General features: G+C 42.3%; 1 protein-coding gene across 1 annotated transcript; it reads left to right on the top strand.

Annotated features, from left to right (window-relative positions):
• The first annotated feature begins 11958 nt into the window (after positions 1 to 11958).
• On the top strand, positions 11959 to 15943 carry SNAI2 (snail family zinc finger 2). Its single transcript, XM_015407459.1, has 3 exons — positions 11959 to 12207; positions 12719 to 13264; positions 14901 to 15943. The coding sequence occupies exons 1-3, from the start codon at positions 12129 to 12131 to the stop codon at positions 15080 to 15082; spliced, it is 807 nt and encodes a 268-aa protein (XP_015262945.1). The 5' UTR covers positions 11959 to 12128; the 3' UTR covers positions 15083 to 15943.
• Positions 15944 to 25370: the final 9427 nt, after the last annotated feature.

Here is a 25370-nt window from a genome sequence, read left to right as displayed (position 1 = left end):
CTCAGGGGCTTCTCTGTGCTTCAGTCACATCGTCTATCTCAGTGACTTGAACTAATATCTTACTATTATTTTTAATATTACTTTAATATAATAGGGACTCTGGGGCAAGTGATGCTCTGTCATCTTGGTGCTTGGGGGGGTGGGATGGCTTCTAATGTCCTGGCCCCACTGGTGGACCTCCTGATGGCACTGGTATTTCTGGCCACTGTGTGACAGAGTGTTGGACTGGATGGGCCTTTGGCCTGATCCAACATTGGCATCTCTTATGTTCTTATGTTCTTAATATAGTAATAAGTAGTATTACATATTACTAAGTGGAAAAGGGACAACCAGTTCTTTTATCAAGACTGTCCAAACCAGCTGGAATCTAATGAAAGGGGATATAATGTTTTTATTTCCCAAACAAGACACTGAACATCCTTAACATTTATCTCTGTATCCTACTTTGGGCTGCCATTGATTCCCTTTTGTCAAGGTTGCATTGTATGATCCCTCTTTTACCCTTCAACATGTCCTAAATGAAAACAGAGGCACTCTACTATGCATGACCATCTCCTCTGGTATGTGCCCAGGAGAGCGTGACACTCTGCTGAGAGCAATTTACTGGTGATCCCTGGCCCCAAAGATATCTGGCTGTCCTTAACCAGAGCCAGGGATTGGGCAATCCAGAAATATAATCATCATCAGTAAGTGAGTGGGCTCTGGAAAAATCTGGGAGCACTGTCTAGTAGACAATGGCAAGGCCAATACAATTCAAATTTGACCCCAAATGGAAAGCAGGAAGTAAAACTGCATGCAAGCAGATGGCTCCAGATGACAAAAGCCTTGAGGAAAGTCAGATACATATGACATTCATATCTGTGCTCTCCATTGCATTTAAAGCATTTGAACCCAGGTTATGAATAAGGAACAGAGACCCCAATGATAAACAATTAGCCCAGCATGAGTCAATGTGCCCATAGTACAGCATTCTTAAGTAGCAATATCAATAAAGTACCTAGGAGTATATACAGAGTGTTTTTTCATCAGAGAACAACTGCAACCTCCCTTCTCTACACACACTTAACATGAAGAAGCAGGTTTATAGAGTGATACAATATTTTCAACACAAATTAAAGCCCAGCACTTCTCTCAACACTGACCCTGCCCTCATAGCCAGAACCCCACCACCACCACCACCACAGGACACTGACCCTGCCCTCATAGCCAGAACCCCCACCACCTCCACAGGGACATATTTCTCTTCCAGAAAACAATCTAATCTACTCTTCATTGTATCTCCATCATCCAGCATCATATCACAAAATCAGATTATTTTTTCACAGCTCCCTAAAATCCAGATTTACCCCAAGAATTTGTTTGCAACACCAGGAATGTGTCCTGGAATACAAGAAGAAAATTATAACTGAGCATGCACAGAGTGCTTTCCCCACATCACTCAATAACTGCAATCTCTTGCCTCACCTCAGAATTCTGAAGCAGGTTGTTCTTTAAAGCATGCTAAGGCAGGGAACTTATTGTTCTGGGAACTTTTAGTCTAATAAAAAGTTCTGTTTCAGATCCCTTTTTTTGAACAACAGTATTGCTGTCACACAATACCTATCTTAAAAACTAGGGAAGACAGCCCAATTGTCCTGATTGAGAAATTTCTGCATGTCGTTTCTCACAGGTATTGTGTCGACTGTAGATCAAACTGCTAGTGATTCTGTTCTTGACAAGGAGATTTGACCATGACACTGGGAGATAAGCACCTTCACCAGTGATTAGTATGTACACCAACTATGTAGGCTACAACACTCAAGTTACTAATGTAGTTAATTTACCAAAACATGACCCAGCAGTGGCAACATATGCAGCTGCTGTGCACGTGCAAAGCTTCTCAGCGAAGCGTTTGAGTCAAACTTGGACAACATTGAGGCAATCCACTGGCAGAAATCAGCTCATATGTCAACAAAAAGTTATATCACAGTACATTTGACTGGTGATTGTATTTGTGTCAAAGTTCTCAGCATCCCTAATGTGGGTTGTAAAGGAGAATATTTCAACAGATTCTGCACAATGAACATCTGTTTTTAGATATTGCATCCTAGTTTGCATTATTTTACTTTGATCATCAGGTAATAGGGTACTGAAGACAGGAGCTTAAAGTTGTAAGCCTAAGCAGCTGTATCAAGATCCTAGTAAAAAGTTTAGTAGCTCAAAATTTGACTACTTGGTTGACTAAATTAAGATGGAGTAAATCCAGGTAGAGTATTCTGAGGCCCTTTTCTACAGATTTCAGCCCCACAATTTCATCAGCATACTCTATTTCAGTAAGTAGGAAATTGTCGAAACTTTTAGGCCTCTTTTATGCGAACTGCAGGTATTGGCCACATGGTGGCATAACTGATCACTTCTTTGCCTCATGCCCTGGCAGAAAATAGTCTCTAACTCCTGTGCTTGGTGACTGTCCAGCAGGTGTCTCTTCCAAACCGTCTAATAATGCTTGAAATGCCTGTTTCATTCTGTACAATGCAGAATTAGCCTTTTCCAAATCTTTGTTTGCTTTCAGAAGAAAAATTGCTTTGACATGAGAAGATTTGTTAAAGTCAGTATGATGCAGAAAATACAATCCAGCTGATTCAATTGTTCCACAGTAAATTTTCAGCCATTTCACTTTTTTCCTCCCAGCTATGTAATAATATCAGAGTCCAGCAGATTCAATAGCACTGTATCATACTTGTCATGTGTAAATTAGAAAAGGCATTTGGCCCACTGCTAACAAATAAGCTGCTACTGTAACATGTGATTAGAACTGCATATCTAGACATTAGAAAGATTTTGAAGGTGGCTGTTACATAAATGGAAGAAATAAGTGAATATGAGCGACATCATACGGGATGCTTTAAAGCTCTTGCTCAATGGATACTGATAGGCTTTCTCAGTACCTATTCTGCAGATACGGAATCCCATCCTTTAAGTGGAGTTCCACTAAAATTCAAGTCTAAGCAACTTTTGGTTAATTCAATATAACTTTATTTGGGATAGCTGGAGATCAAGCACAGATATTATAGTGATACATGAAATACAGTTAGCCTCTGTATTTTTGTATGTGTTCTTTGTTTTTAGTTTAAATGTTACTGCCTAGTTTCAGCCTTTGAAATAAAACATGAGAATAATTTATATAAATGTTGATTTTTAAAAATGTATAACTTGATTTTCTGTTGTACAAGTTCCTTAAGGTAGTCCATAGTAAAAATAAAAAATACAAAATAGTAATTGAAAATTATAAAATATACATTTCACTGAGAACCAGTATAACAGAGTAAGAGATTAGCTGCCAAACACATGATGGAATTGTCTCCTAAAGCTTTGCAGTACTGAACTACACTGGGAAAACCATGGTGCCATAATGGAAAAGATATTACTTTGTACACTTGCATATACATTCTAGTGAATGCCCAACTGACTAACACGTCAAAAATTATTAGATACGGTAAAATAAAATCATGGAAATCAGTTCTGAAGAGTAACTATTTGCTAGTTCTAACGGTTGGATCCAACCAGATTCCCTGCAGGTCTAAAAGGAAGCCGCAGGAGGGAAGGCGGCATGGTACAGCCCACTCTCATCAGCTCTCAGAAGCTAAGCAGGGTCAGCCCTGGTGAGTACTTGGATGGGAGACCACCAAGGAAGACTGCAGAGGAAGGCAATGGCCAACCACCTCTGCTTCTCACTTGCCTTCAGAGCCCTTCACTGTGGTCCTCATAAACCAGCTGTGAGCTGACAACACTTTGCACACACAAAAGAGAGAAGTGGGTGCTGGGGATCATGAGCACTGCTAGACAAAAGGCATGTGGGATACAGGATATAATAAGTGGAATTAGGAGAGATTCGGTGAAAAACTTGGCTGGAGCCAAACTAGAGAACTGACTGTCGTCCCCCCCCAAATCCAGTGTCTGTGAACTTTAGGAGATTATAGATGAGCACAATGCATGTTTCCAGCCTTTCTAAATAATTGATGCCTCCAGATTTTCCTCGTAAGGAAACATGCACACTAGTAGTGTCAGAAGTTCAGCATCCTACTCCACATAGTGAATAAAGGGGTAGTCTTGATGTAAAACACAGTAATGTGTGACTGCATTTCTTTTTGAAATCAGGACATATGTACATACACTGCTGTGGTGAAAAGGAGAATTAGAAAGGAAGCATGCACACCCTTCAAGGAACTATTTTATTTATTTATTTATTTATATTTACATTTATATCCCGCTGTCCCCGCCATTCGGAAGGCTCAGGGCGGCTAACAACATATATAAAAATACATTAAAATTCCATTAAAACTGTCAATCAATATAAAATCATACAACTTATATTAAAAGATGGCGAATCTTCTGATCTCAACTGTCAACTGAACACTGTCTTAGTGTAAAAACTCCACCCCCTACAGATGGATAACTCCAGAAGGATTTATCTTCAACTACAAAGAAAAGAAGCAAAAGATTGACTCTGTTACAAAAGTAAAGGCATTTTTGGAACTAGATTTTTGGCCATCTATCCACCACAAAAAGGAGCAGACATGCTGGTAACCCACAGTGTCCTACATGCTGTGGAGCCACTGCGCATATATAAGCCAAGGATGAACCAGCCCTAAGGTTTGCACCTATATGAAATTGGAGAAGACCAGCATATGGTTCTTCTTCTGGCAGAAATGCCACTTAAGTATGAGGAAGGCTCCTTAAGGCTAAGAGAGCCAGTTTGGTGTAGTGGTTAAGTGCACGGACTCTAATCTGGGAGAACCGGGTTTGATTCCCCACTCCTCCACTTGCACCTGGCTGGATGACCTTGGACAAGCCGTAGCTCTGATAAGAGCTGCTCTTGAAAAGAGCAGTTACTGTCAGAGCTCTCTCAGCCCCACCTGCCTCACAGGTATTCCGGTAGGGAACCAGTTCTAAAACAGTTCTGTCTGAAATGTCAGACCAGAAACCGTTTGGGAACCGTTCCTCTACCGGATTATATCCTCTGTCTGAAATTCCCTAGGGTGTCTGTTGTGGGGAGGGGAAGGGAAAGGAGTTTGTAAACAGCTCTGAGACACCTTTGGGTAGTGAAGGGTGGGGTATAAATCCAATCTCCTCCTCCTCAGATTTCAAACTTTGCTGAGTGGAGCAGTAAAATAACAGGCTATTATGGGTAAACCTGTGCTATGTTCAAAAGGGAGGAATACTGTATTGGGATTCAGTCTATTTTTAAAAAAAACCTCTACAAAACAATAGCAATTGAAAGCACAGGAAAGAAGAGTTCTATGAAATTGTGCCAGAATAAGGAACAAGCCTTTCTAATAAAGGATGACTCTTCAAAGTATGGGGAATTTGGCCAGCTGATATGAGCTTTTGATAAATCGAAAGTTTTACCGCCTATTCTTTGACTCACAAAGCTGGGGTAATCCTCCCATCCTAATTCTTTAACCTTTGTATGATTTCTCCTTCAACAGAACTATTTTTTCCTCACACATAGAGAAATGACAAAGATATGCACATTAATTGTGGAAACTGACAGCCATTTTACATTTTTTTGTTTTTAAAATTTAATTACATTTTAGGTAGGCAGAGTTTCAATAATAATAATTAATAATAATAATAACATGATGATGATGATGATGATGATGATGATGATGATGATGATGATGATGATGATAGATTTTTAAACCACCCTCCCCTGTGAAGACAGGGCTCATGGCGGTGTACAATAATGGAATACATTCATATAATATATACGTAATTAAAGCAGTTAAAATTCAGTAAAAGCACAACAATCAGCCTAACAGATGATGCTAAATTACAGTGCAATACCTCCCCCCGATTATATCTTGGGACATTGGGGAAGAATAATTAGAAGACGGAGGTGAGTTCAAACAAAGGCGTAATGTACCAGTGAGTTACAATTAGTTCTTCACCCTGCCAAGTTGATGCCTAAGCATACGTAAATAACATGGCAGACCCTTTTTGGTCCATGACAACTTGCTGTGACTATTCAAGTCAACTAGAAGACTTCTAGTGACATCACTAGAGTCAAATCAGAGAAAGTCATGCTTCAGTCCTATTTAAATCAATGGGACAAGTTAAGGAGAGTTGAATGGGGCTTTGTCCAGTCTGCTATTATTGGATGTTCACTTTATCCTATAAGACACAAAGAACAGCATCATTGGGTATCAGAATACTGCAGTTTGCTACAGAATCAGCAACAGAAGGCTATATCTGACTTCACACCTTTGTCAATATTTGCTAGTATCTGCTGCTACTGATGATGATGATGATCAAGTGCATGATGTCACTAATATTCAGGAGATAAACAGGAGATGGGCTGTTCCTCTGGAGTTGCTCTGGCATTTGTGTGTGCATTTGTGTATTCCCTTCAGCATATTCTCCTTCACTGAGTTCTGGCACTGGCCCCTTTCCAAAAGTTAACAGGCTGAGATGTGGTACTTCTAAGAAAAATTAGTGATGTCTTCATCACCTAATGACTCAAGGTGTGTCATACTATATGGTGTTTGTATCTCTAAACCCTTTCACACATATATGAACAATAGCCAATTCTCTTTTCAAATGTAACTTTCTCTATTTGCTCCACCTATATTTAAGTAAATTGACACATTGCCTAAAAGAGATACCTGATTATTTTAATCTTCTAACCAACACAGGAAATGGCAAACCACCTTGGACATCTCTTGCCTTGAAAACCCTATGCCACCATAAGTCGGTGGTAACTTGTAAAAAAAATTACAACAAAACACAGTCCAGAGGCAGGCACATCTATGCCAACCAACAGGTGAAAAAAACAGGGGGAGGGCTTGGTTTGCAGCTTCCGCTGCCTCAACCAAGCCTACTGGAAACTAAAAGTAAGTCTTGAGATCTGATTTTTTTTTCTTTTTCCTTGATTGAAGCGGAACAACACTAGATCAGGAAACGTCAGTTGTACCGCAGCTGAATTTGCTGCTAGCAGGGCCGGCTTGCCCGCTAGGCAAGCTAGCTACTCGCCTAGGGCGTGCTGGCCCTCAGGGGTGCCAAACTGCGCCCCCCGCTGCCCCCCGGCCACTCCTGGGGGAATCAGGGAGGGACCGGGCGGGCCAGCTCCAGCCTCCTCTTCCGGAGACGCTGCTGCTGCTGCACGTGGTCCTCCCTGGGGAGCGCAGTAGACCCCCCCCATGTTCCTCCCGACTCGCCCCATGGAGCAGCGGAGGAGGGCAGCCTGGGCAAGCCCGCTCCTCCTGGCGAGTGCCTTTTCTCTTCCCTCTGCAGCGCCAAAGGGGTTAAGCCTGGCAAGCCTCCTGCCAGAGAGGCCGAGCGAGGGGGGATCGGGGAAGAGGAGGGGCGCCTTTGCATGGTGGGGGGCGCTCGGGGAAGGGGAAGGAGCCACGTGGAGAAGGCACACAACAGCCGCCGCCGGGTGATGGCCAGGGGGGCTCTTTGGGGGCGAGTCGCTCGCTGGGGGGGTCCCAAGCTTGGAGATGGGGGGGAACAGAAGGCGGGGACCATGCTCGGCCCCAGTTGCCAACTCCCGGGTGGTAAATCCCTGCACATTTGGGGGCTGCATTCCGGGAAAGGCCCGGTTTGGGGAGGGGGGGACCACACATCCCATGGGAACAATGCCAGGGAGTCCTTCCATTGCCACAGTTTTCTCGGGGGGAGGGATGATCTCTGCCTGCTGGAAGAGGGGGCTGTAATTTTGGGAGAACGTGAGAGCCCCGAGGACTCCTTATGGCCCCTCCAGGCGGTCTTCCTCTTCTGTGGGTGAGTTGGGGGCTGGGGCTCGCGTTGCAGCCGGCATGGCTTCCTTGGGGTCTGGCTCCATGCCCAGGGGCAGTGGCAGGGCGGTCCCGACTGGCATCAGCCTCTCCAGGGACGCGTCACCATTGGGACAATCAAAAACTGGAGGAAGGGGGGGAGCGGGCTGGGAGCGGAGGAGAGGCCTCTTCGTTGCCGAATCCCTGCAAGCTCTCCTCCTCTTCCTTCTCTTCAGGCCCCGCCTGGAGGTTGGCAACCCCTTAATTAATGGGTGCGCGGGGGGCGCCAGAAGGTAGCCCCGCCTAGGTTGCAAGAAATCCTCGGGCCGGCCCTGGCTGCTAGACTCAAAGAAGTTCACATCACCCCTTTCTGGGCTTTGTCTACCACTATCTAAGATCAAGCTGTCAGTAGTGAAAACTGAAGGGTAACCCCCCCCTCAAATCATATGCAAATAGTACAGTGCTTAATTTCTAAATGCAAGAACAGCCTATGTGATCCGTACAAAACACTTAGTTCTCTGGCTTTCAGATAAAAAGAGGGCTATTGTAAGGTTTGGTTCACATTTGACTCTCCTTCAGGCAACTTTCCCTCCCTTGCACTGTGATATCTCTGGCCATCCTCAGGCAACTTGTTTCCTCCCCACCATTCACTTCAATCACCTGTTTACTCTGACTCAAGTAGTCCTCATGCAGACACACCCAGTTTTTGACAGAAAACCTCACTCAGGTAACAACATTCTGCCAATATCCTTCCAAAGCCATGTAATAACATGTCTTGCACTCAGCATTCAACGTTATTCATTTAGGTCAGCCTCTTGGCTGACATGTCAGGACTTTAAGATTATAGGCACAGGTCTGACTAAAAGATCCCGAGGGCCTAGTTCACCATGGTATTGCTACACTGCTGTGCTGGTGTTACAGCTTATCCGATAGGAATCAGAGAATGAGAATGTTGATGTCTTGTGTCACAGACATGGAAGCTAATCAGATCATCAGAAGGAATGTGGGGATCTATTGTCACTTTTCCAGAACTATATCCACACGGTAAAGAATCAAGAGTAGCCCAAACTCAGATAGATTGATAGACAAAGACAGACAGCATAAGGATATGCCAGGGTTTCTGGAGAGCACATATCTGTGAAAATTTAGCAAAAGGGAAATATTTCCTCCACAACAGAAAGGTTTTCTTAATAGATCTTGATATTATAGAGAGTCTAGCAAGGAATTCCACAGATTCTGCCAAAACAAAATATGAATAAGTAACTGTGTTGTTTTGTTTTGCATCTTACTAAGTCTACTACTTAATGTGTATTTAGCAACATCACACAGGGCAGGACCTGTGCCCAACACAGAAGTAACTTGATCACAGCCCGTAATCTAAGTCTGATATGCCCAAACTACTTATTCTAAAGTAGACACATTTTATTTCAAAGACATTGACTCTGAGAAAGGAACTGTAGTAGACACTCCTTGATCAAGAAATACTTGATCAAGAAATACAAGAAAGGAATGTGCCTTGATCAAGAAATACTAGGGATGGCGAATTTTATGGGAGCTAAGCTTGCCAAAAGGCCTCGAGGAAAAGGTCCTGTCCCTTTAATAATATGTGGAAATGGGCAGCTGAAGTTTTTCATGCATGGAGGTAAGTAATGTCCCATTAAGCCTCTATTAAAGGTAAAAGATTTTTTTTTCTCCTAGTAGATGATAACCCCTACAGGGGAGTTGAAAGGGCAAAAAGATTAAAGGGTGCTGATTCAAGAGGGAAGATGCTAACAATGTTAAGAAGGGATTTCAAGGATCAGAATAGCAGACACCCCAAAGTAGACTAATCCAATGTACACACTTACTCAGAAGAAAATATGGTTAGGATTGAGCTATATTTCCATATTTGCACCCTATGTTGATTCAGCCAAGCTGAAAACTATTCTGAATAGGCCATTGCCACCCTTTGTCATTAAGAAAACATTCAAATTGTTGTATGCCATTATTCCTTCTTCTTTTTCAGCAAAGGTGTTCTTTTGGAAAAAAACCTCTCATGGATAAACAACACTAGGCTTGGAGTCTGTTAAAAGTTGAATCTCAGTACATGAAAGCAGATAACTTGCCTCTGCACTTGTTCTGGCATCTCCCAGATAAAGAAGTTATGCAGTTTGACAAAGCACTTTGCTCTTACAAGTCTTAACAGAACCACAGGGATTTTTATTTGTCATGTCTCCATTCCAACACCTGTTGCAGGGAAGGCTGGGGTGGTCTTACTGCAATTTCCCTCCACCTGGCCTTCTTTCTATAAACTCGTTTTATATCCAGCAATCCACTGATACATCCTTTAAACTGGGGTGCCTGTGAAGTTTTTAAGCATACTTAGGAGTATTCTGTCTTGAAACTAATGACAAATGTTAAATTGTATGGGCCCATGTTTGTATTGTATTGGCTGTGTCTTTAATGTCTGTGGATTTGTTTGAAACTGTCCGCAAGATGCTACTGGCATTGGTACTGTGTGACCGCTGTAAATGAGTGCTTTAATAGCACCTGGTACAGCAAGCCCAGGCTAGCTCGATCTCATCATATCTCAGAAGCTAAGCAGGGCTGCCCTTGGCTAGTATTTGGAATAGGGACCTCCAAGGAATACCAGGGTTGTGACACAGAGGCAGGCAATGGCAAACCACCTCTGAAATGTCTCTTGCCTTAAAGACAAGTTTTGCTCACCACCTAATGGTGCATAATGCTGCCAGACAATCTTAGGATCTCCTGGCTATTCTATAAAATGTCATACGATAATTAATTAATAAACCACCTGGTATTGCAAATGAGAGGGAATGTGTAATAGCATAGTATAGCCCAATTGCATCAGATCTCGGAAGCTAAGCAGGATCAGCACTTGGAAGGGAGACCACCAAGGAAGACTTTGCAGAGGAAGACAATGGCAAACTACCTCTGCTCAGTCGCTTGCCTTGAAAAACCCTGTGGGGGCGCTATAAATTCTCTGCAACCCGACAATTTACATCCACATGTACCAAATGAAAGGAAGAGCTATTTCCAAATGGGACAATGAACCAATCCCTCCTGATTGGTATGTTGGCGGAAAGGAGACAGAATTGATATTTTCTTTCAGCTCAAGCCTTTTTATCTGGGAAACAGGGCTTGATAAGGCTGGGATCCAGTGTATGCACTGCTCAGCATCCCTCCTCCGCCCCCCTCCCCATAATCGGAAGTACAGGCTGCAAATATTGATATTGTTCTCCAGTATCAATAAAAGAAATGCAAACTTTTTTGTACTGATTAGCTTGAAGACAAGTAAGGCTTGTGAAGCTTGAACGTACTTTAAAGTAAATGCATCTGTGCTCGACGCGACTTCTGTTCCAGTACAAGTATTCATACAATTGCAGCCTTGTTGATCACAGCACAGGAATTCCGCAGAAGACCTGGATCAAAACTTTTCCTGTGTGGATCCGAGTTGCAGCAGCGGGCGAGTGGGGTGGGGGGGGAGAAGTGGCCCTGATCCAATGAAAGGCAGTGGCACCTACTTAATCCCCATGGATTTCAAAGGGACTTAAGCACACCTTACTTTCGTTGGATCGGGGCCATAGTTCCCTACTGCCAGCTCTTCCAAAGGTGAACTTTCCACGTTGTCTGCAGGATACACTTCTGCTCTGAAATCCTTTCCCCTTCCCAAAATAGCATGCCCCACGTGATCAGCCGAAGGCTCTCATTAGCTTCTTCAAATGGCCTGTTTATGATCTTGGCTCGGCTTCCCCTCGACCCTCTCCCGCCTTTTTGCCCTACTGAACAGCCTGCCTGTCCCTGCTGGGAAGGAGGCTTCTCTCGAACGAAGAAACATGCAACCCGTTGCGGGGGGAGAGAAGCCCCGGTCAGTCTTCAGGCCTCTTCCCAGCGAGCGGACTTTTAACGAGCAGGCAAGGCAGGGCTCCGAGGAGCTTCTCCCAGCTCCCGCGTAATTCCCTCTGACAAGAGAGCCTTCCTCTGTGCTCCTCGGCTATCCCAGGGGGAGGAGCTGAAACCCGACCCAAGTTGTGAGTTCCGACGCGGGATTGGATCCTCCTCGCCGAGCACAGGCAGAACCCTCTCGGCCAAACAGGCTGAGTTCGTCAAGAAGAACTCCGGCGACTTCTCAAGCGATTGGAGGAGAGGGAAACCCCGACCCTCCCCTCCTGCACCTGACCGGCGGGTATTTACAGCACTTTTCAAGCAGCCGCTGCACTCCAGCGTTTTTTCTGCATGGGGCTAGCGGGGCAGACCATGCGCTAGAGGACCAATGCGCTAGCAGCCGGGCTGTCTGCTGCACGCAAGCCGGGGACCGTTATTCTGTCCTGAAAGGAGAGCCGGGAAGGAGCAGGCCAGCCCGCGTTCAAAATGCCACGGTCCTTTTTGGTCAAGAAGCATTTCAATTCTTCCAAAAAGCCCAATTACAGTGAGCTGGATACTCACACAGGTAATGGAGATCTTAAAGAACGCCTTCTTCTCTGTCTTTTTTTTTTTTGCTCCCACTGTTCCAAAAGCAGTACTTGCTTGCTAGTTTTCACACATCGGTGCCAACTTTCCCCCGTGTTTTTCCTGCAGTGATTTGTCAGTGGAAGCCAAATTAAAAACTTCCAACTTTAGAATTGTGCTTAAGCACAGAAAATAAATGTTTAGAAGGTAATTTAGTGTTCAGGTTCTTTTGCTCTCTGTTGCTGCATGATAAAATGCAGGAAGATGATGTGGCTTTTGAGGGTTGAATATGCTAGGTTGCAGGGAGGAAAACTGACCAGACTGTCCAGTTAGTGGGGCTCTTTGTGAACTTATGTATGCAGTGCTAAAGATGCCCGTTTGACTCCTCTGTATGTTTCATGTGCTAATTTCAGCCTGGTTTCAGCATTTCTAGCCTATGGCAGTGCTGGCTGTGTTGCTCTTCTGCAAAGCAAATCTCTTATTTTGAAACGAGTTTCTTTTTTCTCCTCCAGTGATAATTTCCCCATACCTTTATGAGAGCTACCCAATGCCTGTAATTCCACAACCAGAGGTCCTGAGTTCAGTCGCTTACAACCCCATCACCGTATGGACTACAACGGGGCTGCTGCCTTCCCCCTTACCCAGTGACCTCTCACCTCTCTCTGGATATCCTTCGTCTTTGGGAAGAGTCAGCCCACCTCCTCATTCTGACACTTCATCCAAGGATCATAGTGGCTCAGAGAGTCCCATTAGTGACGAAGAAGAGAGAATCCAGTCCAAGCTTTCAGATCCCCATGCAATCGAAGCTGAAAAATTTCAGTGTGGTTTATGCAACAAGACCTACTCAACCTTCTCTGGACTGGCCAAGCATAAGCAGTTGCACTGTGATGCCCAGTCTAGGAAATCTTTCAGCTGTAAATACTGTGACAAGGAATATGTCAGCCTGGGAGCTCTTAAGATGCACATCAGGACCCACACACTACCTTGTGTTTGCAAGATCTGTGGCAAGGCCTTCTCCAGACCCTGGTTACTTCAAGGACACATCAGAACTCACACCGGTAAGGGGAAACATCTGTCTCTATAAACTACAATACTTCAGTTCTTTTTCAGTTTTCCTTTGCACCTTAAAGCAAATTTCATGTTCATCAATTATTCCAGTGTCTTCTCTGTAACTGCCACCAGACTTCTTTTCGTGTTAAATGTATCTGATATGAGTGGGCCAGAAAATATATCTAATGCTTAGTTGTTGCACTGAAGTTAAAAGGTTGCTTCAGCAAGCTGTCACAAATGCTCCAGCTGGCCATAGGAATGTTGTGGTTTTGCAGCTTGTGCACCCTACTAGCATGCAGTTGGGAAGAAGGCAGGAGTGTGATAGAAAGTAGTCAAATGGATGAAAGGAAGTCATAAGGGGGAAACAGAAACAGAGTTCCCAGCAGAAATCTGCACAGCCAAATTTGTGCCCAGGCAGCACATTTTAGGTGGCACATCGACACTGAACCAAACAAGTATTATTTGGATACAAGTTCCACTGAAATCAGTCAGACTTCTCTCCAAGAAATCCAATTAGGCTCTCTTAGAATCCTAAATCCAAAGTTTCTGGTCCTATATATGTTCACTGTGAAGCAAGTCCCTTTAGCATAGGGCATTTACTCTAAAGTAAGCATGCCTGGAGCAAAAGCCTTAATAGATGCAAGCTTGGTTTCTTAGAAGCCAGGTACACCAGCAAATGTGTTCAGGAGTCACAGCTAAAGCTGCAAGCTGGTGTGTGCTTCTCTGGAACTGTCACAGTGAACTTGATTGTTAAGGCAGCCTGTAGTTAGAGTACACTGATTCAACTTAGTACTAAGTACCCAAAGGCTGAAATCCTATTCCTGCTTACTTGGGAGTAAGATCCATTGAACACAGTTGTTGGGCATATTTCTTGCATAGGATCTAGCTGCACTTCTATGAAGTCTCACTGAGTTCAGTGGAACTTACTTTCATTTAAGGTGTATAGGATCAAGATACATGCCAGCAGTTTATGTATTAGTTGCAATCTGATATTGAGCATTATTTAGGGAGGGGCTATAGCTCAGTGGTAGAGCATCTGCTTGGCACGAAGAAGGTCCCCGATTAAATCTCCAACATCTCCAGGTAGTAGCAGGTGGTGCCAAAGATCTCTGCTTGAGACTCTGGAGAGCTGCTGCCCATCAAAGTAGACAATACTGACCATGTAGAACCAAAGGTCTGTGTTAGGCATTCTGAATCCTAATTTGCTGATTCTAGTCCTGCTCCCAAAAAAGCAGGGTGTAAATGCCTGAAGCATTCAATCAGATGGGAGTTGTGCCATTCACGTCAGTGGTGTGTAAACTGCAGCCTTGGGCAGCAGTAGGCGTTCCACAGGATACAATAAATGAGCATAGGGAGCATGTGGGAATACTGGGTGGAGCCCCACCTACAGGCACTGGCTGCACCTGCTGAAACAGAAAGTGTTACAGGTTGTCACTCAATACACTGTGACTCCAGCAAACTCTGGCAAGTATGAAATAATGAATCATGGTTAGCACAGTAGTGAATCAAAAGCTACTGAGAACTGAATGGCCCATCTTAGAGACCCCTGTCCCTCTCTTCTGTGCAAATACTTGCCCTCTCTGTATGTGTAGTTCTGCATTTTAGCTTTTGAATGCTTAAACCCCCTTATGTATATTTTTACAGGAGAGAAGCCTTTTTCATGCCCTCATTGCAACAGAGCGTTTGCAGACCGCTCTAATTTGAGAGCACATCTGCAGACCCATTCAGATGTGAAGAAATACCAGTGCAAAAATTGTTCCAAAACTTTCTCCCGCATGTCTCTTCTGCACAAACATGAGGAATCTGGCTGCTGTGTAGTACACTGAGTTTACCTGGCTCCATAAATTGATCCATAACTTTTCAGGAAGATAAAGAGGCAGCCCTGGATGCATTTGATCTCCAGCTTCCCAGTTCCCCCCAGAAGGAAGAAAAATCCAAAGTCAGTTGCTTAAGTGTGACACTGTGATACAAAGGAAGTGCACACTTCTTAAACACAGGAAGAAGCAAATGCCAAATGAACACAAGCTCTTGTGCGGTTCTTTTTTATTTGTTTGTTTTTATTTTGCTAAGAACACACCGCAGTGCTAATATTACATTCCCACCAGATGAAGCCTTCCTAAGAAACATTTTTGCTATGAAAATGCGATTCAATGTTAATGTGTGTTTGCCAGATACCAAATATCTACAGGTGCTTTTCTGAGTATTCCAAATCAAGTCAGCCTGTGTCTAATGGGACAGTTTGTTGCTGTTGTTCTAGAATTGCATACCTGTTGCCTAAGTGACCTGAAATGTCTTCAAGCACTCCATCATTCATAGAGGAAGAGAAGAATGTATGTCCAATTGCCATGTTTTACGACTATGTGCCTTTGTAAAACTGTCACTGCAGCCATTCCTGCTGCCTGCTTGATTCATATTTCCTTTTTGTTGTTGTTGTTGTTGTTTTGTGGTTGTTAGCTTGTGTTTTTTTTAAAAATGGGAATAAGTGCAAGAGTGAGGGTTAATGGGAGTTTGACATGGAATTCTTAAAAGCTTTTTTTCCTAAATGCACAAAGGAAATGCAATATCTTGAGTAATACCCTCCAAGTGCCTTTATAAAAAAATAGATAACTTTTGTTATACGTATGTGGACATAATGTAAATAGTTTTATTTTTATATGACTGAATGTGTCCAGAATTAAAATGAACTATTACCTATAGCAATGCCTATAGGCGCCTTGAAGAAAGTGTGAAGCAAAATGTCTTCAATTGTTTTCTAGAAATAATTTTTGTACAATAAACGTTTTGGAGTAATAACTGTGTACTTCATCCTATATTAGGTTCTGGATGTGTGTTTTGATCCAGAGTCCTCTCAGTACCTCACTGCACACATGGATATGCCAATGGGGAAACTTTTGTGGGCAAGAGACTTTTGTGTACGGGTTGGAGTTTCCATAACTTCTGTGGGTTCTACAACTCAACCCTATGCAAGCTTATTAAGAAGAAAGCCCCACTTTATTCCAAGAGTTTTGTGCGTAGGTAAGTGTGCATAAGATTGAAGCCTGGCAGTGCCATCCTAAGAAGAGTTGTGCCCTTCTAAGCTAATCCACTTCAATGGAGGTAGAAGGGTGTAACTCTTCTTAGGATAGCAGTGTTAGACTGAAGTCCTGAGGACACTTATGGAGTAAACTCCATTAGGTTCAGTGGGATTTGTGCCTGAGTAAACTGTAATAGGACATGAGAATACTCTGAAAGAGCCTGATAAAATTTCATGTATAAAACTAATCGATCTGGGCTGCTCCACCCACTAGACAGAAGAGTAACTTATAATGTGTTCCTCCCATTTCCTTGGAGAAAAGATGAACACATTTGCAACAGTATTCAGTAAATCTTGAAGCATTACTGTAAATGGTGCAAACTAATCTTCAGCACTTTTCTGAAGAAAGCAGCCTGCAACTTTGACTTTTGCTAAACAGGTTCAGTGTGCATTGAAGTATTGGGTAAAAACATGGGCCCTGATCACAACAAGAAGTCAAAGTTGCATTGATCAGGTCAGTGGGTCCAAATGAGCACTGTGAGAAGGATGCAGCTGGATGCGTATCCAGTGGTGCACCTGTACTGACTGTATCAATATGAGTCTGATTCTGCATGTGGATCTCCCTTGCACAAGCAACATGAACACGAAGGCTTATATCCAACAAGATGGATGGGCCTCCCAAAAGAGTGTTTTGCTTCTCCCTCCTGCTGCAGCCAACTGAGCACCCTGAAATTTTATTCCTGGGGGTCAGTAGACCCTCAGGAACAGCATAGGGGGCAAAGTGGGGTTTACAGGAGGAGGGGGAAATCAGTGAAAATTGTCCCAACTTCTAGGCAGAAGCTCTCACCCATCTCCAGAACTGACTTAGATAGAGTAATAAACAGTAGCTCTCCAACTCTTTACAAATATAATGTCCCATAATTACAAATGTCCTGCTTTCTAGTCAATACGTAGTATGATTAAATCCAGAATGCACATTTCCTGCAACATTGGTTTGCTCATTTTTTTTTAAAATTTTATTTTTGTTCACATTTGAATTACATAATACATAAGTAAATAACAGTTTAAACAGTGGAACAACCTTTTTTGAAAACAAACACAACAACTCGTATTAAGTCACATTAAAGGTGAAGAAAAAATTTCTCAATAACCAGTTTGTTATAAAGTGTGGGCCCACATAGGCAATGATAACTTATCAAAGCTAATCCGCTAAGTGTACAACTTAGGAAAGGAATAATTTTGGTCTAAAAAGTGGGCTTTATGCCAGCAAAAGGTTACATGGTAGCGAGATGTAGAATATGTCTTATTCAAGTATATAATAAAAGCTTGAATTTAACATTTCGTACAGTTTCCCAAACGAATCTGTCTAAGCCTATTGTTTCTAATATAGGGTACCAGATATTAAGGGGGTTTAGGAGATCGCATTCTGTCTGTGTTTCGGAGTGCAATGTGTTGAAGTTCTCTAACATGAAGATCATTGGTTTGCTCATAACCCTCATTAAAGAAGCAGCATTCATGCAACCCCGTTTGTCTGACATACAGTTATCAAGCAGTTGCAGTGGGATTGCAACAGATAATTAGGAGGGTGACTTCCCCCCTGAGGCTGCAGTTGTATCAACAGATGGAGCTTTGGGTGATTTGATTAATTTAGATTCAGCCTCATTCAGAAAATGGTTAATGTAGCAAGAAATTGCAACTTGTATATTTTATACCTGAAATGAGAAATTCCACAGCCATTAAGAACAAAATGCAGTGTCCATACCAATAACTTCCATTGCAAGATTTTTTTCCTGATGAAATCACCAGAATAATCTGACTTAACCAAAGTTTTCCATAGTAAAATCTCATTGAAGTTCATTAGATAATTATTATTGTCTGATGGTAATAGTAGTAGAACTGACAGCCCAGTCTCATCAGCACCTGTGCCCATTATAAATACCTGTAAATGTCCTGAAACAGGTGCTGCAGCATCCTGTGTGAGACAAAGGGCAAAACTGCTTTGATTACCAAGGACGCAAGGGAATAACCCTTACCACTGGTTTTAATAGTTGCCAATACCATTACTTTGGTGAAGGAAGGAGGGGTGGGGAAAAAAGAGTTCTCCTTGCCCTGTAGAGAGACTGAGCAAAGGCAGCTCCCAATGTAATAACTAGCCAGAGGCAAGAAGCAGTGTTACAGTGTAAACAATGTGTTTTAAACTCCTGTGACGTCACTCTTTTCCTGGAGTTGACTTGGTCATTGTGGTGCAGTGAATGAAATTAGCAAATCCTATATCAGGTGTGAAACAACACTTATGCAACATCAACCACAACAACATCTGCACTACAGAACTGAAAACAGTTTAAAAGTAGGGCAAAAAAGAAAGCAGATAAGACAGAACACAAGCATCTGGCAGATGCAATAAAGTGTCATTTCTTTCCAATCATGTTTCAGATCACATGTTCTTTATAACAACTTTGCAACAGGTTCAGAAGAACATCCCTATCTGCTATTATGCTAGTAGATTTCTACCAAAGAGAACTAGCATCCGCAGCAAAAACAGTACAATATATTAACTGTGATGCTGTTCTAAGGAATCTCAGATTAACAGTGGCTGCAATCCATAGGCTACTGTACATGTCTGCCTGTAAACCAATTTAATGCCTGTACTCACATTTAAACCCATTTATTTCAAAAGAACTGTAATAGTTCAATTGTCTAGTGTACAGATTTTACATCGTAATGTTTTCACTCATTCAAAGAATGGAAAGTCAAACATATACTAGGATGATGTAGTTTTAGAGTTGTACAGAATTCTTCACCAGAAAGAACAGAAAGAAAATTCTCAAATGACAGTTTCACTCAACATCAGATACTTTATCTAGGCAAAAGCCTAATCAAAAAACATTAACTCAATTGTGGATTACTAACAATCATTGTGTGAAACAAATTAATACCACTGAAGTTTATCCTATTGATCTGCTACACTTTGGTGCTGGTTACTGAAGTTCTGAGGCTTCCAAGTATATTCTGTTTGCATCAGGCTTTTTTCTTTCCTTGGTAAAATTTAAGCTGTTACCTGTGTAAAAGTAAATGTTTTAACAGATACTCAGTGTAGCATTGTTTTCTTTCTATCTGCTTTGAAGGCATTTTGGTTTACTTCAGTCCACATGATCTTGTCAAGGGAATTTCCAGTTGTAATTTGCATGAAGTTTCTTATGCCACAGAAAACAGGAAAACCTGAACTGGGGGCAGGGAGGGTTCTCTGTTACATTTCATTTTATTTTATTTATGACAATTAAACCATATTTATTTAAAATGAGCCACTGAAAGCATTCTAAAAATTATTATTACTATTAATAATACTGAGTTGATAATTTATACCCTGCGTTTCGGCTCCTCAGAATACCTAAGGTGGCTCACAATTAAACACAACAACTAATCTTACAACACATTAAAATCAATACTATATAAAATATACAACCAAATCAACGTTTTAAAATCCAACATGTTATAAAGTGGACTAAAAACGCAGTAGCAGCAAACAGAAACAATCAATTGAAAGGCAGCAATAGGGAGCTTCAAATGAAGTTTATGGATCCTTCAGACCACAGTATAGTTGTCCACTCTGGTTGTTACCAAGGCAAAAGTGACCTCCAGTCCTTCCTGATGAATCAGCCTACACTGATCAAAGGGTACTCCTGGCCACCTTTGATTTGAAACCTGGTTATTCAAGTATAGTGAAAGGTTAACATAGTCATAACCTAACATAGTCATAACCTAAACAGCATGATAAAAAGTAGAGACATCACCCTGCCAACAAAAGTCCGCATGGTCAAAGCAATGGTATTCCCAGTAGTCATGTATGGCTGCGAGAGTTGGACTATAAGGAAGGCCGAGCGCCGAAGAATAGATTCTTTTGAACTATGGTGCTGGAGAAGACTTTTGAGAGTCCCTTGGACTGCAAGAAGAACAAATCAGTCAATCCTCAAAGAAATCAACCCTGACTGTTCCCTGGAAGGCCAGATAATGAAACTGAAGCTCAAATACTTTGGCCACCAAATGAGAAGGGAGCACTCACTGGAGAAGACCCTGATGCTGGGAAAAATTGAAGGTCAAAGAAGACGGGGACGGCAAAGGATGAGATGGTTAGACAGTGACATAGATGCAACGAACATGAAGTTGAGCAAACTTCAGAGGACGGCGGGAGACCGGAAGGCCTGGCGTGATCTGGTCCATGGGGTCGCGAAGAGTCGGACTCGACTGTGCAACTGAACAACAACAAAACAACATGTTTGCATATGGTATATTTGTTAACTCCTGCAGATAAAAAGTCTGTTCTACAAAAATGCCAGTTTAAAAACAGATAAGTAGCTAGCCAGCCTACTAAGTGCTGCTGCCAAACAAGATGACCTTGTAATCAGTTAAAGGCCTGCCTAAATAATTAACAGCTTGCAGAAGTACAACACAGTAGATGCCCCCTACCCCAACATAAGAAGGAGAGCCATTCCACAGCAGGCACTATTGACAAGAAGTCCATGCATCAAGTGTGCAGGTTTGATAAACAGGACATATCTGATTGGTCAGCCTTACAAGCTGCACAGATACATTCTGAAAGAAACGGTACCTTTATACTTCCTCAGCCATGAAGATGAGCTTTGGAAAAAGTGCAGAAAAGGGCAACTCGAATGATAAAAGGGTTGGAACACTTTCCCTATGAGGAAAGGTTAAAGCGCTTAGGGCTCTTTAGCTTGGAGAAAAGACGACTGAGGGGTGACATGATCAAGGTTTACAAGATTATGCATGGGAAAGAACAGGTAGAGAAAGAGGTACTTTTCTCCCTTTCTCATAATACAGGAACTCGTGGGCACTCCATGAAATTGCTGAGCGGTCGGGTTAGAACAGATAAAAGGAAGTACTTCTTCACCCAAAGAGTGATTAACACATGGAATTCACTGCCACAGGAAGTGGTGCCGGCTACAAGCATGGACGGCTTCAAAAGGGAATTAGATAGGCATATGGAGCAGAGGTCCATCAGTCACTATTAGCCACAAGGTATAGATAGGGGCTCTGGGGCAAGTGCTGCTCTGTCTTCTTGGTGCTTGGGGGGGCCAACAGTAGGAGGGCTTCTAATGTCCTGGTCCCACTGGTGGACCTCCTGATGGCACCTGGTATTTTTGGCCACTGTGTGACAGAGTGTTGGACTAGATGGGCCTTTGGCCTGATCCAACATTATGTTCTTATGTAAGATCTTTATAGGTAAGAATCAGCACCTTGACTTGAGGTGGGAAACTAGCAGGGAGTTGATGTAATTATAGAATCACTGTGGATACAGTGGTTAACTCCAGATGACAAATAAGTTGCCTATTCTGCATTATTTGAAGTTTCTAGATTGTCTTTAAGGGCAATCTCATATATCTTCTGTTACAAAAGAGAGAGGGTAACACTATGGTTCAGTGTTACTGCAATATGGATCAGCTGAGTGTAGAAAGGGATCCAGTTTACATGCAAGATAAAATTGAACAAAATGCACTCTTTGCCATCACCCCACCACCACCTGTTGGTCTAAGAAAATGTCTGGATATAACAGAATTCCTAAACTTCTTACAGAATCTGATAAGAATGGCTGAATCACATGAAGACTAGGTAGCATAAAACCCTCTAGGATATAACCATTTCATCTAGCATAAACACCATTTTGTCTGGATTTTGTGCCTCACTAGAAGAAACAGGTTTTGAAAAGAGATTGACAAGATGGCTGAGAGATAACACAATGCTAACATTCTGTGAGGGAGTCTGAAGAATACCAAACCGTGACAAAGAGCACAATCAATGTCTGAAACAGGAGTCTTTGTAGAGTTGCAAGAGCAAAGATCTTAGGAGTGCAGTTCTAATGCTGAGAAGTTTCAGCACCCTGCCCAGTGCTTACTTGTTCCAGTACACCATGTTACCTTTATTCCTGAACTTCAGTGGGCTGAATCTGTGTAGTGACTGAGAAGACTGTTATGGTATCTATTTGCCCCCATAGAATCAGGAAGGTAGCAAGGTGGGTGGGTACAACAGTTGTTCACTAGTGCTACTGGAACAGTCCAAGAGGCACTGTTAGGGTCTTTCAGCTCAGTTTAGAGCCAAACAGCTGGGGACAGCTGAAGCAGTTTTAACGTAGCTACAGACTGGTCAGGACTGCTCCGGCTAATGCCTGTCAGACAGCACTGGAGACAAGAACTGAGGTGGGGCCAGGAGTAAAGATCCAATTTGGGCATGTTGAAAGTCAGATTTTGGTGAGTCATTCAGGCAAAAATATCAGAGAGGCAGCTGGAAGTCTGAATGTAAGTGAAGGGGGAAAGGTCATGACTAGAAGAGATAAAGCAATGTGTCATGAATAAACAGGTGGTACTAAAGCATACACATGGTATTGATTAGTTTTGTGAGCACATCACACCACACCAGAGATGCCTGAAGGGAAAGGAATATATTTAATTCACCAATGGTTTAAGCAAGCCAGTGGTGTTGCTTGCTGGGGGAGGGAAGCAGGTAAAAAGGCCTAAATCCAGTGAAAAGTTTCCATTCGCAAACCTATGATCAGAATATGAATGGAAAAATCTACCAATTTCCAGCCCCCTCTCACAAACCAATACTGCCACATATTTCCTGTTGTAGGTAGTATTAAGACAGTCACCAACTCTCCTGGACAGGTGTTGACAGATGTTGCATTATAGTGATGATAAATTACTATTTCCATCTTCACAGTTCAAAATCTGAAGAAAAAAATTGATCATAGAAAGTCAGGTGTACAGTCCTCTGGGAATGGAACTGTGAATTTATTATTGGTTTTTCCTGGTTGTAGTCTAGCATTCAGCTCTGCTGATGTGGTTGGGCCCCTCTGGCACATGGAACTTTTCTCCAGCACACGAGGCTCTTCAGCTCTTGCATCAGAGAGAGGCTCCTGCCACCAGAGAAATGGGCCACCATTAGCAGAGTAGTCTGTTGGGATTCAACCCCCTGCTCAGGACTAGTCTTTAAGGTACAACCTTTAACTTTGTTTTTATGCCCCAACACAAACTGACAAATAGGAAAGTGATCTGACGTAGGACTGCAAGGAGAAGCAACTTGTGGTGGAGGAATAATTCCCTAAATGACGAAAACAAAAATGATGGATTTTATCCGTCTGCAATTTTATTTTCCTCATGACTGCTTTTTAAGTGGGGATAACAGCCCATGTGTCGTAACACCTCTGCAATAAGTCAGAATGACTGCTGTGACCTTTGCTGCTTCAGTCAGGCTGATTAGCTGCAGATTTCTCTGTCCTAATCTCCATTGACAAGTCAACCCCTATGATTCTGCTTCTTGTTTAAAAAACGAAAATTGTACAAGGATCTTTTGTACTCCCCTTTTTATGGGGTACAGACTGATGCAATAACGGAAAATTGAAATATCTTTTTGAAATAACCTTTCAGGTAAAAAAAACAACATAAAAGCCCAGTAAATTTACTGTAGGTATATTATACTGGTGGTTTCCTAGCTGTGATTTCTTTTTTAAATCAAAGTTCCAAGTTTCTCAGTATTCCTCTCTTTCGGAGACCATGCAAACACATCCTGTCTACAGTTTAAAGACAGAAGCTGTCCTGTTCATTAGTCAGTAAATGGCACTGAAATGATCTGGAGGAGGTGGTGGTGGTTGATAAAATAATCACTGGGCATGATTTTTTAATCTACCTGTAAGGTATGCTTAAAATGATTTTAGCTTAGGGATTCCTTCTTAGAAGTGAAATTCAGACCTGTGGCTAGCTTTGTTATTTCCAGTTTATATACATGCAAACTTTCTATAACCTCAGCCTCAACAGTTGCCTTGATAGATTCTTACAGTTCATTGTTCCAGCTTTTGTATTTAAGGTCTGGACATGAAATATGTCTGCATTTTTGGTTCAATTCAAGACCTTTAAAACTTCTAAGGACTTGCCAAAGGCAAAATAAAAACTTCCAAAAGAAATCAACAATCAGGGTGGACACAGTAACTGTAATCACCAACCTACCTCCAAATATTCAGGAACAACCAGAGAAGGTCACCAGTGATGAACTCAGATAGTGGGGAAGGTCATATGGGATTATTACCAAAATAAAAATACTGGCTGAAGCTCAGAATGCAAGTAGCAATGACCTGTGTCCCAATCTTTTGTTTTCATATTCAGAAGCATGCTTTGTGTAAGTTGCTTTTTATGCACTTCATAGTGCCAGGGGTTGAGAGGAATGCCAACCGAGAACTTGGTTACCTTTTTGTGTCCTTAATTGTTTTATGGCACTAGTCATGTAGAGTACCAAGAGTTATGTGGGAAGGAGGTCTCCAGCTCTGCCCTCCCTGCTGCCCCAGCTCTAAGGGATCACCCTGTTTCACACAGGGGGCCAGGAGCTACAGAGCCTGTTGCCATGTCTGAGCTCCAACCCTCCCTGCCAAATCTCCCCAGGAGATGTCACTAACCCATAGTGGCAGCTCCTTAAATTGGCAGGAGCATCATTGCCCCCTAAGGGTTACTAAAAAATGATGGATATAGCACTTGAGATGATAGTACTGTCAGAAAGTATACGTATGCCCCTGCCTAAAGACCAGTTCTCACAACCACCTCTGCCAGTTTGATAAGTGGAGTTATTTCAGATGCCAAATGACATTAGCAGGTAAATGACAATAAAAGGTGAATAACAATAGCAGATGATTGGATTTAGGTGAGATATGCAAATAGGTAATAGACATGGAGAAATCAGCATTGGTAATGAGACAGGAAACCTAGGTCTCCATACAATCCAAGTGGATGCATTGCCTTGAGCTTCATTATCTTTTTTTTTACTGTTTATTTATAATTTTCAGTATACATCATAACATCAGTTTACATTTTTCATTCTTGTGAGTCATATCTATTCTCCTTATCTAACCATTCATAAAACTTCTTCCATCGTTCTTCAAATATCTCCTTGCTGTTACCTTGTATTGTCAAACGTAGTTTATCCATTTCCACTACTGACAACATTTTATCTATTACTTCTTTCTTAGAGGGCAATTCTTCTTCTTTTATTTTTTGGCTAACACTATTCTGTCCGTTGTAAAAAGATATATAATCACATATTTGTTT

Source organism: Gekko japonicus, unplaced genomic scaffold (genome assembly GCF_001447785.1).
Source record: "Gekko japonicus isolate JY-2015 unplaced genomic scaffold, Gekko_japonicus_V1.1 scaffold611, whole genome shotgun sequence".
Lineage (NCBI taxonomy): Eukaryota > Metazoa > Chordata > Lepidosauria > Squamata > Gekkonidae > Gekko > Gekko japonicus.
The sequence above is the reverse complement of the archived record's forward strand: the minus strand, read 5'-3'. Positions and strand labels throughout refer to the sequence as shown.

Bases quoted from the DNA above. Each gene is read 5' to 3' on its own strand.
- SNAI2 (XM_015407459.1), top strand. From the start codon at position 12,129: ATGCCACGGTCCTTTTTGGTCAAGAAGCATTTCAATTCTTCCAAAAAG. The intron at 12,208-12,718 runs GTAATGGAGATC...TTTCTCCTCCAG, and splicing joins TGAGCTGGATACTCACACAG to TGATAATTTCCCCATACCTT. The intron at 13,265-14,900 runs GTAAGGGGAAAC...ATATTTTTACAG, and splicing joins ACACATCAGAACTCACACCG to GAGAGAAGCCTTTTTCATGC.